Below are 12,637 nucleotides of genomic sequence, written 5' to 3'. Positions count from 1 at the left end.
AAATCTAAGTGGGATAAAGAAAAAAGTGATTACTTCAAAAAATATATATATATATATATATATATATATATAATTAAGCAAACAGAATTACAAATATTAAACAAATTATAAATAACAAATGATGATAAAAAGGAAAAATGCAAACAGCTATTAAGTAGGAATAGAAAAAGAGTGAATCCAGAGCTCATCAGCCGTGGAGGATTCATTAATTATGGTCAAAAGACCAAAATTTTAACTATAAACTGAAGAGAATTCTTAAGCTCCAGTACATGTAATATAGAGCATTCTCTTCTAGTTTATAGTGAAAATTTTGGTCTTTTGACCATAATTAATGAATCCTCCACGGCTGATGAGCTCTGGATTCACTCTTTTTCTATTCCTACTTAATAGCTGTTTGCATTTTTCCTTTTTATCATCATTTGTTATTTATAATTTGTTTAATATTTGTAATTCTGTTTGCTTAATTTTATATTTACTTGGCTTTTTAGTTTTGCTGCGTTGCGCATCTATGGGCTCTTGGTGTGGTCTTTTCAATATTTTTCACTTTTATTATTATTTATATATATATATATATATATATATATATATATATATATATATAATATGTGTGTGTGTGTGGTTAGAATTCAATCTTTTTTTACTAAGCTTAAGTAAAAATTCTTTGTTTTAGCAATGAAGGAATTGGCTCATTCTGAAAAAAAATTGTTTAAGCAAGCATTTAAAATCTTAAGTTTTTCAATCCCATCATTTCTATATTTATTTTTCACCTTATAAATTAGAAGTAACATAGAGATATATAATTAAAATATTAAAGTGCATTATTTATATTATAGTGTCACAATTTCTTGATTAACAATATAATGCTACTTTATTTGCAATTAGGTTTTCGCCGTTTTTTCCATTTTTGCCGTTTTTTTTCCATTTTTGCCATGATTTTTTCCACGGTCCCGGCAAAAATACCTTTTTGCCGGCAAAAAACCCAACCTTGCATTAAAAGTATGAAATAAAATAAAAGACTTCTTGATTTATATTTCGCAAAAAATGAAATTGCTTTTCATATCGTTATATTTATATGTTGCTTTTTATTTATTTATGTTTGTGCTAATTCTAAAGCAGTTAAAAAAATTTGAATAAAAAAAAAATAGGGAAGAAATATAAACGGTAGAAAGTTATTCGCTCAAAGCTGCATACCATCTGTTCTCCTTTCAAGTTTTTAGTTTTAATTTTATTAGCTGCTTTAGAATTTACATAAATATCTATTTGAGAGAGCAACAGCAATGTTCGAGTGTTATAAACAGAAGTCTTTTTTATTTTCTACTTTTTAATGCAAACCAAGCTAACAGAAATAATCTAGATTCATTTCATTTTAAACATTTTATTCATGTAATGCTATGCAGTTTTTCTTTTGAATTAAAATAAAATTACCTTTAGAAGGGTCCAATGGGACTAATGCTGCTTTTCTTTCTTCTTAAACGCTGTCTTCAGACGGCGTTAACTTTCTCTTTTTAGAGCAATCCTTTTTGTCATTTATATTTTTTTCTTTGGGTTTAAAATAGTTTGTTATCGGTTTTGCTCGCTTCATTATGCGGCAACTTTCACTTAGAATGTACTATTCTAAACAGACTGTATGTTTCTAAAAGAATATGCAGTTAATACTGGCTGAAAAATCAATGTGATTGCAATGGATACTCTGGTTAGCAAAGGTCCTTTTGACCAACAAAAACCTTGATAGTCTCGAATTCCAGTTATGCTATCATTTTCGAATTTGAAGCCTAGTGATCTTTAAAGCAGCAAACAAAAACATTTTCTTCAACTCAGAATCAGAAGAATTGTCTTCAAGAGCTGAAGAGGCAATGGAAAAAAGGGAGAAATGCGTTCCACAAATAGGCTTTCTAGGAAGATTAACAAAAGGACAGTCGTTCACGCACTTTCTTGGAAGAAGAGTAAAGGGGTGAAATTCACAGGTTTGACATGTAAAATGAACTTTTCAAGTTCATGGTTAAACGTCATTCGAGTTAAAAGCCATTTCGCTCTGTTATCTGGATTAGTACTGTTCTTTGGTTGCTCTCTTTCTTAAAATTGTGATTCTTAAGAAAACCAAAATGATAGGAGTGAAAAGAAAGTATAAGATTTTTCAAGTAATGAAAAAAGGAAAATCGTAGAATTTGGCAAAGTTAGATTTGCAGCAATTGCTAACCTTGAGAGAATAAGTAATTAATAAAAAAAAAAAAAAAAAAGTAAATAAAATAACCAGGGACCAAAAAACAAAAGACTTTTTCTTGAAAAAGATATGCTTAATGTTTCTTTTACTGTCAAAATGATTCCTTAAACTCGCAATAAAGCAGTTAGTGATGTAATACAGGAATAAATACTTAACAAAACTAGTACAGAGGAATTTTAATCAAGTGCCCATATTGTCTTTAGTATCAATTTCAAATTTTCACCATCATATTCCAAATTTCTATAAAGTTTCTTAAAGCCCCCGTATCTCCAAACCTCTTTACCTCGATTTTTTTGTTCTTTCCTGTGAAATTCGAAATATATTGAGATTCGACTGTATGCAATATTCCCACTGCGCCGCTCATAAAATTAAACAAATTTAACAATTGGGAGATTCTATGACAAAGGAAGGCTACATACACGTGGATGTAACAAATCAATCTCATTTCTAAAGCGAAGTGTCAAATTTCACTCGATCAAAAGAATGTCGCAGTAGAGGGAGGCGTCTTTATGCTTGACGGTCATTCATGGAGTAGATTTTCAATGGCATTGGGGGGGGGGGGGGGGGGGGGAGCGAAGTGAATTTTTGACCTGTACTCAGAAAAAAGTTTTGATTTTTTTTTTTTCCTTTCCTCTTCTTTTTTCTTTTTCCCTCCTTTTTTGAGACAAATGTTTCAGGAGGGGGGGGGGGGGTAGCTACGCCCCTGACTTTTGAAAACCTTGAAAGCTACTTGAAATAAAGTTTCATTTTCAAGAGCTTGAAAACTGATACAGTAAAACCTGTAAAGTTGACCACCCTTGTAAGTTGACCACCTGTCTATGTTGACCACTTTTGTCTGGAACGGAATTAGTCCTATCTCATATAATGAAGGAAAACCTCTGTAACTTGACCACCTCTCTATCTTGACCACCTGTCTATCTTGACCACTAATGTATGCCAAATTTGGTTTGGAGTATTGTAAAACACCCTTTGTAAGTTGACCACTTGGTTTATTTTTTAAACTTTTTTTCAGCAAATTATTTTATTTTATTATTTAATTATTGTTATTTTGATAGCTTTCTAAGAATGTTTTTTTGATGCTTTGATGACAGACTAGCATTTTACTAACTAAACTGCAGCATAAAGCTTATGCTGCTCCTTATTCTCAGCTTGTTTTTCATTTCTTGTTCTGCTTGAGATAGCTTTTTGTATTCTGTTCAATGAAAATAGGTGTCAGTAGAAAAGTTAGTCTTTTCTTTCAGTTGCAATACGTTGGGGCAACACAGGAATTGTGCTAAAAAGAGCAGGCACGGATCTATATATTTTGGGCCCCCCTGTAACAAAATATGTAGGACCCCTCCCTAGTGGCCAAAAGTGTCCATTTGTAAAGTGAATAAGTCATAGTGCTAGTTTTTTTTCCTCAATTTCTAGGGCCATTAGCCCTTTTAAGGACGCGGGCCCCTCGCACGGCGGGTACGCTGATCTGCGCTTGCTAATGAGTAAAGTTAAATGTTTCTCGTGCAAGGGATTAAGAGATAGTAAATTTTTATTTTAACTTTATGAACTGGGAGAGTCAAACTTGTTGCTCTTTGTGCTATAAGTTTTACATAAAAGGCTTCAAAAAGAAAGTTAGTTGAACTTGAGATTAATAAAAAGTATATAATATTAAAATTAATTGAAAATGGAGAAAGCCCGAAAAATTTAGCTGGCATATATGGAATTTCTAAAACTAGTGTCTAATATAGTTAAAAACAAGGAAAAAATAACAAAATTATTTGAATAGTATTTTTAATTATTGTTTTACTTTCAATAATGTTAAACAATGAAAGTGAGTTGAATAGAAAGATTATGGGTGAATTCCTTTAAAAAATGAATACATGGTGCAAGAAATGACAAAAAAAAAAAAAAAAAAAAGTACCACCCTTTATAAGTTGACCACCTGTCTAAGTTGACCGCTAAAGTACTGCACCGCGAGTGGTCAACTTACACAGGTTTCACTGTACAATCGATTTTTAATGCTTGATTTTTTGCTTGAAACTCGGCATTTTTTTTTTCTTTTTTGCTACAGTTTCTCCCCCTCCCCCAAGAAGATCTTTTTTAATTTGAAAATTGACACTAAAGGATTCTAGGAAGTTCTGCAGTTAGTAACTCATTTAATAAAGATCTTATTATTGGCAGCTTGTTAACATCAAGCTTGTACTTCCCCTTAAATTGTCTTGTTTGCGAATTTTAATCCTTTTATATCTTATTGTAGTTCATTAAATAACACTAGTCAACAAAAAAGAACTTTTTGTCTGCATCCTGGTTTTAAATAGTCAATTCGTACTAATTTTGGGTTGAGAAAAAGGAATATGTTAATGGATTGTTTTTATTAGCTCTTGTTTTCAAGATAAATAAAAACCCATTGGAGAAAGATGCACAGCAACGGCATATTGATTCAATATTAATGGTGAAAAGGGGGAAAAAAATCCTGTGCAATAAATGTTATTAAATAGGTTACTTTTTGTAAACAATACTTATTTTTCGGAAAGCAGTGAGTGCTTTTGGCGTATTGCTGTAAACGCTTCATTTTTGATCGCTTTTTGTACATCGAAGAAGGACCATCTCTTGTAATAGTTCAGCATCATTTGGTGAGCATTAACTTAGCCCAATGACCCTGATACCTGCGTCCCATTGTAAAGATATCTTGGTAAAACCTTCCGTCAGGCTCACTGCTCATAGCAGTAATTTTTGAACAAAATATCCCAGAAGTAAACAAAATAGAGTGTCAGAGATACATTATTCATCAATGGTCACAGAACTTCCTCAGGGATTATTTTGCCAACTGTTTTTTGTTCTCGTCTTCTCTGCTGCTTATAAATACTTGTAATAACCCTTAAAGGCTTCTTACGCGTTTTTTCTCCCCTTGCTTTTTTTTTTCTTTTCAAAAACTGACTTTCATGATTGCGCGTATTTGAAGACCCATTAAAAATTCTCTTCTTAACCTTAGCTTGAATATATTTCAAAAATTTCCCTCTAAGGCATGTAAGAAACCCATGCTTGTTCACAGCTTTCACAAAGTTCTTCATTATTCCCAGTAGAATGAGCATGGGTGGAAACGAAAATGGGTTGATCTACTAGAGGCTGATTTTGAGCATTTTTCTTCCCAGAATTTAAATTTCTTGAAGTCCATTTCAGTCCCCAATCTGGGGTCAAAGTTTAGTAGACAGTCAGTCTTATGGGGGGGGGGGGGAGTATATCTGCCAGGGAAAAAAGAAAATTAGTGAGAATTCACCATCCTAGTTGGCTCTGTATCTTGAAAACTAGAAGTAATCTCAACTTTTTATGGTGATTTTCGTGTTTACCAAGGCAAAAATGCTTTGAAAATAGCTATTTTTGAACCGGATGCATTTTTGGTGTTGACTAGTGTAATATGCCACCACTATTTGTCTTGTTATTTGACTCTGCAGCTGAAGATATATGCACACTCAAATCGCATGTGGCTTAAAACGATGACAAACTATTGTGGGCATTAAAAACTCATACATCATGACTTGTACACAGAACACTAGCATTGGGAACTACATTTCATCATGTTTCCTGGTAGTCATCAGAAATTTTTTTGATGAATTTTAAAATTACTTCTGATTTTTTTTTTAATTACTGATTTTACTACATTTGTCCACTTTTTTTAAACATTGCTTACTTTCATTAATATTTTAGATGAGTGGTAGTCGACCCGAGCCTTACTGCCCACCTGTAAAAAGTTCTCACTTTTAAATAATCCTACCAGTTTTGAATTTTTGAAAATAATTTCCAATTTTGTAAATGAACCATGATATTAGAATGTTGTATGTACTCGCTCGTTTTTTGTTATTTTGCTGTGTAGCTTACTACTACTACATCTGATTAATGTGCCTTTAATGTTAGAGCTGTGGGTTCTGTGAAAATTTTTCAACCAAACCTACTCCAACTATGAAGATTTTGCAAAAAATAAACTCTTGTAAGCTAGAACTTATAAGGAAACAACTGTAGTGTGTACTCATAAGAATTGAAGTTTTTTCGCACATTGTGATTTTTTTATAGGCCTATGTTTTGAATTTTCAGTTTAAGAATTTGAAACAATAATAAACTTATTGTCTTGTCAAATGTGTCCGCCGTGCCAAATTTTATTATAATCAGAAATGAAAAGATCAGTGTTTTTTTCTGTATAAACTCTTACATAGGAAAATTTAGTTATTGGCAACTATGCAATATTTGCTGCAATATTAGCAATATACACAGCAAACACATTTTGACCGCATCCTTTTAGACTTAGTTTTTGGAAAGTTTTAGACAGTTTTGGTTGTTTAGAACCACCTGTCCTGTCCAAGAGTAGTTTTGAATGTGTAAAATCCAATACTGCAATTTCATATTTAATGAACTAAACTCTTTATATAAAATTTATTCTTTGTTATAATTTTTAAATGCAAATACTATTGTGGTTTAACTGTTGATTTGTTTCTTTGTAGCCCAAGAAAAAATCAAAACCTGCTGCAAAATCGACAACATCAAAAGATAAAACCAAAAAGTCTGCAGTCAAGTCTAAAAAAGTAGAAAAGAAGACGCCTGCTAAAACTGCTAAAAGGAAACGAGGTATGACTAAACTAAATTTAAAACTATGTGTTTTCCTTGGTGGGTAAACAATGAGTGACATTAAGCAAATTTCAAACAATTACTGTCACTTACAAAAATTCTAGTTTTCTTACGTGACGTTATAGTTTTATGATTGAAATAAATGCATTGTTGTTTATAGATCTTATTACAGGTAGACATTCCGAACATCTTTTAAAATAAAGCATAAAGAAAATGTATTCATTATGAATATACTTTTAAATTAACAGGTGCTTGCGCTCTGGGAGAGCTTAGAATTGCCGGAACTAATTTTGTCCTCAAAAAATCAGGAAAAAGTTGGGAATTTCGCAAATTTGACCTTTAAAACTAGAAAACAGAAGATATGACCTGGAAAATCATGCTAAGAGAGATTTCTGTCCGCATCCGCCGAGGAAGATAAGGAGAGCAATAATTAGCCAATCAAAATCTTTTCCATCCACACCTCTTGGTCTAGAAATCTGACTTTGATTTCAACCAACGATAGCGCAGCATGCTCAGTTAGCTGCATTGCAATAGCTTAGTCAGTCAGCTGTAATGTGAGTATTATAATTCAGTGAACTGGATTGTGTATTAGATTCGCAGAAGAGAAGAATGCTGGGAATTATTTCTGTGTGATTTGTGCTGATATAAGAGGGCTGCTGGGAAGAGGAATATTTATTGCTCAAAGCTCTGTCGTTGTCAGTGTATCATTCATTGTAATTGACAAGTGGTTTGTTGAACAGCTAGGCCTGGACTTTGTTATACGCTAGTTTTCGGAAATAATTCGAAGACTAGACATCAGAATGTGCTGGTCAAAAATGTCTTGTAAATTGTGACTGAAAGTGTTTAAGTAAACACAGGTCAAATAACATAACAAAGGTTTCAATATGGCTACTTTTCACTGCAGAATTATAGGGTTTCACAACAGTTGCACTGGATCCAATTAAAGGATAAAGTTCAGTGTTACTTGGTGGAATGTTTGGGAGAGATTGATGACCATTTCTGTTGAGACTAGGGTCTTCAAACCCCTTCAGTTGCATCGTACAGTGGTGGAAAATCTGCTTCTACTGCTCCCGTTTTGAAATCCTGCTACATTCTGTTCCCAAAATGATGAAATTTGCCAATTTTGCCCCGAAAAAAGAAATGCAAAAGTTTTGATTTCAAAACTCGTCGAAGGTCGCGCATATATTCCAAAGGTCTGCTCAATGCAGTGAAAATTGCCAACTTTGTGCGACAGCCTGCAGCCAAAAATTAAAAGTAAGTTTCATTTTTTATATGTTGCCAAAAACGAATTCATAAAGTTTATTACTTTCGCCTGTTGCATATTTTTCGATGTGACAATTGATGACCGTCTTGGAAATTTACCTTCTGAATCTGGCATTATGGTTTGGGGTTGAAAACAAGATCTACAGCACCAAAAGGAGTGTCTATTTTGTTTGGAAATATTAATTAAGCAAAAATCAATTGCAAAATCTATTTAATGCTATACTGTCAGCTTTAGCTAATTTGCCAAAAAAATATTTGTTGTCCTTCTTCAGTGACAGACCAAATGTTATAAAGAGGGAAAAATGAATTAGCTGAAATCAATAACAATCTCTTCTTGATATAGGAATATGTTTACTTTATGAAGTGCGTAATACCTTCGGCCGTGCTCTTGACACTATTCATGCTAATTTTGATGCGTTTTTTTATAGACTTAATATTTTTTCAAAAGGTCATTTGTGCAGTCTAGTGAATTCTCACAATTACAGATATCTCTTGGGTTGCCTCAACATGTTTTCCAACTGCATGTAACTAATAGTTGATTAACCCTTCATACCAGTGTTTGAGCTGAGTTCAAAAGTTCTTCAGCATAAAAGCTAAAATTAAGGGAAGATATTTAGCAAAATGCTAAAATGTTACTCATTCTCAGGTATTTATATATGCCACAGTGTGTTTCTTCTCCAGTTGAAAGTAAAATTCATATTTCATCTGTGACATCTTTGAAGAAATAAGTTCAGCTGCTATTTTTTTCAAACGTAAAATAAAAACATAAAACACATGATTGGTTTTTTGAACATTGCAGTCCCCTCCTCTTAATAAAGCAGTTATTGAGTGGACATAATGCCGGAAAAAGTAAGTATTATTGAATTTAATAGTAGTTTAAACATCTTAGCTAAGATTTAAAAAGGATTAAGTTAAAGATTACGATTATCGCTATGCGTGCTTCCTCTCTAAGATCATACATTTTTTTTCTTTTTTTTTTAAAAATTAATTTATTTTTAAAAAGAGCAAAAAAGCGAAAACGCATTGCTTTATTTTCGTATGTGAGGTAGTGTTTTTGCATTTTGCGAAAAATGACCATAGTAGAACCCCTGCTTCATACTTCAGTGAAGCTAGTTATTAAACAGAATGAGGCCATAAAAGCTTTTTTTAAAAAAGATATACGTTTAAGAGGAGAAAGCTCCAGATTGAAAAGGATAAAGTGTTATTTGATGGACAAAATGATTTTTGAAAAAGCCTTATTCAAAATAAATATAAAAGAGCTGTTCATAAGTTTTCACCTTTTTCAGAAAGATAAATCACTGTTTCATATAAAATATGATGAATTAATCGCATTAACAAAGAAGTTAATGGGAGAAGTTTTGTAGCCACATGCTTATGTTCATAAAAAGATCACTCTGAATTTAAATGGCAGTGTTTTGTAGGTTAAAAAAAATCCTGAAAATGGCCTTAACACTTACGGAGATCTTTTAAAAAATTGCCTCCAACAACCTAACATTTTTTATAAAGCAGCAAGATTGTTCTACATTGCACGCGTACAGAAAGTCTTCTTATGTCATTGTCACTTGATAATTTTTTTTTTTTTTTTGTAAAATTGAAATGTGCAATCTGACCTGCTTCAAAGCTGCTCCCAAAATTTTCTTGCTCACTCCCCCCCCCCCCAAAAAAAGAAACATTCCAAACTAGTCATTCGATGCTGACAGATTGTTTACTAATGGGCAACAGTTGTAAGGAAGGGATGGCAAGTGAAAAGTTACATTGCTGGTAAAAGGAAGTTAGCAGATGTTTTCAGTTGTAGAAAACTCAAATTACTAAAGTTTGAGAAGGTCAAAATTAAATTTTGTGAAAAGTGGAAACATCAAGGTGTAACGAGAAGTCTGGTGTAACGAAAGAAATTTCTGGAGAGTTTATTGTCACAAAAAGCAAAAAATATGAAATTTCTTCATACTACTAATATGTTACAATACTTGATAAATAGCAAAGACCATTAATTTTCGTGTTTCTTAATAATTTGAAATTTGAATTCACAGTACAATTTTTGTTCAAATTCTTAGGGCACTTTAGGGGTTGGCACTTCTTTGAGCCACCACTTCTCTTAACAGGTTTTTTTTTTTTGCCGAAACGGAGGGTGTTCGCTCTAGAGAAGTTTCACTATAATATCCCAATGCACCCCTACTTTTAAAGATACGAAAAAAAAAAAATACTTATTTGGTTCTTTCTAACAATACATGTGATTACTTCAAACATTTTGTAAATTATTAATTTTTAATGCAAAAAAAAGTATATTGCTATTGAATATGATTTGATTAAGAAACATTATGTACATACTAAAAAAAATTTTTCCCGAACTAATGGTCAAAGTGATATTATTTTTATTTATTTTTTGCTATTTTGAATAAATATATGCATATATGCAATGTTACATTTTTCTCGTGTCTGTACTTTTCACCTTTATTTTCTCTATTTTAAATATACACATGTATACAATTTTGCAACATTTTTCTTGTGTCACCTTTAACATGGTTCTTTTAGATAACCTTATAATTTTTGTTAAGAATTAAAGTCTTGAGGTTACCCCCTAATATTTTCTTCAAATTTCTATTCCTAGATAATATAGTGTAATTTTATTAACAATAATGCAAAAAATGGCTCAAGGAAATGGCAGGAAATTTTCAGAAATAAGCTATTAACTATTTCTAAAGTCAAAGTTATAAAAGAGAAAAATGATGGAGAAATTTGTAGTAATAAGATTTATCATTAAGACCATTATTCGGCTTTGCCAATTTGGCTTATTGGCGCGTCTTTGTACAGTAAATTTTGTATGAGGGATCTGAAATGCTGTGAAAAATATTGATCTATCATTTTTTCCGTGTAAAAACATATGTACTGGTTCATTGTATATACACTGATATAATGCTTAGAATTCTTCTAGTAGAATTAAATCTTACCACCAAACGGCACGATCTTGAGGGTCACGGATTTGGACAAAATTCTAGATATAGTTCAATTTCCACTAGGTATGAACCCAGGTAAAGAGGTTTGACTGCATAGGCCCTAGTTCGGCTGCAACGGGGGCCCAAAGTCGATCATTTGGACCAAGAAATGCAATGAAGTTTCCTTTAGAATTACCATTTTTACCTATTTTTCTGCTATTGTACTGCAGTATGAGCCATTTGCATGCACTTACCTTCGATTCAAATTTAAATTGGATACTACATTTAATTTCAAAAACTTGAATGCTAAAATGCCATAGTTACAGGATGTTTATCGTTTTCAAATGAAATTAATTATTTTCGATTCACATTAATCATCTGTTAGTAAAAAGTATTTATTGTTTGCTAATAAAAAAAAATACTTTAACTGGATATTTATTGTCTGCTAGCAAAGATATTCCTTAATGATAAGCACAAAAACGGGAGAGGAGAAAAAGCTCTGATTTATTGGACAGGGCACATAAAAACACAAATACAAGATTGTTTTGACTATTAAATAGCGTAAATAATGCCCATTAATAATTAGATGTTCTCCCTTCCACTCGTGGTACTAACAAAAGAGGCCAAATGTGTTATGAGAAGGAACATAGTGCCTAAATCTGAATTCTAATGGAAAACGCCATTGCATTTCGGGAGCCAAACTAGCAACTTTGGACCCTTGCAGTAGCTAAACTAGGACCTATGCAGTCAAACCACTTTACCCGAGCTCATATCTAGTGGGAAGGGATCTATATCTAGAATTTTGTCCAAATATGTGACCCTCAAGGCCGTGCCGTTTGGTGGTTAGTTAGAGGAACATCAAGCCTAATGTACTTGAATATCTCTTAATCTGTTTTATTAATGCTTCAAATTACGTGCAAATGTTTTGTTTCTTTCATGTACTTAATGTTAAATTTGTTGTAGATGTAGAGGAAGATGATGAGAGTTCTGATGATGATGATAAGCCATTAGCAAAAAAAAGTAAAATGCCGTCTGTGAGTATTCAATATCTTATTATGCTACACTTAACATTTATGGCAAATTGACATTTCGTGCCATTTGCTACAGGGTACATACAAGACCTGGAAAACTTTTGAAGTTCATAATTTAATTATTTTTTACAAGGCTTTGAAAGTCCTGAAACATTTGACAATGTGTAAAAACATCTGGAGAGTCTGGGTTTTGTTATTCCCATGAGCCAAGCATATGGTGTGACCAACGTAATACACATGTGACCTAGAATTCTCTCACAAAAAATGGGGATTCATAAAGTGCAAAAATGAGATATTTTTCTGGCTTTCACAGCAGCAAGTAGAATCTAATTCTTCCCTCATCCATGAAAAGTTATTCTTTTCATAAAAATATAAAGAGAATTTTACACCTGTAATTAAAAACACCTAAAATACATTATGTAAAAGATTGCTTGATTACAAATTTTGTTTTCTTGTTTAAAAATACTCGCTCTAAAATAGCATAAGCTAGAAGGGAGTTAGAACCCCTTCTATATACAGGGTTGTCACGGGTGCTTGAATTTGCTTTGTTCAGTGACCTGTTACAAAGGGATGTTTAAAGTGCTTAAATTTGATTTAAA

General features: G+C 32.3%; 1 protein-coding gene across 3 annotated transcripts in view; it reads left to right on the top strand.

The window, feature by feature from the left end:
* Positions 1–12,637, top strand: part of LOC129219266 (protein DEK-like) — a 79,538-nt gene that overhangs the window by 55,084 nt on the left and 11,817 nt on the right. For all 3 annotated transcript variants that reach the window (XM_054853594.1, XM_054853596.1, XM_054853593.1), the window contains exons 8-9: positions 6,691–6,814; positions 11,971–12,041. In XM_054853594.1, coding sequence (XP_054709569.1) covers positions 6,691–6,814; positions 11,971–12,041 — 195 coding nt within the window. The remainder of the gene's footprint in view (positions 1–6,690; positions 6,815–11,970; positions 12,042–12,637) is intronic.

This window comes from Uloborus diversus, chromosome 3, assembly GCF_026930045.1.
Source record: "Uloborus diversus isolate 005 chromosome 3, Udiv.v.3.1, whole genome shotgun sequence".
Lineage (NCBI taxonomy): Eukaryota > Metazoa > Arthropoda > Arachnida > Araneae > Uloboridae > Uloborus > Uloborus diversus.
The sequence above is the reverse complement of the archived record's forward strand: the minus strand, read 5'-3'. Positions and strand labels throughout refer to the sequence as shown.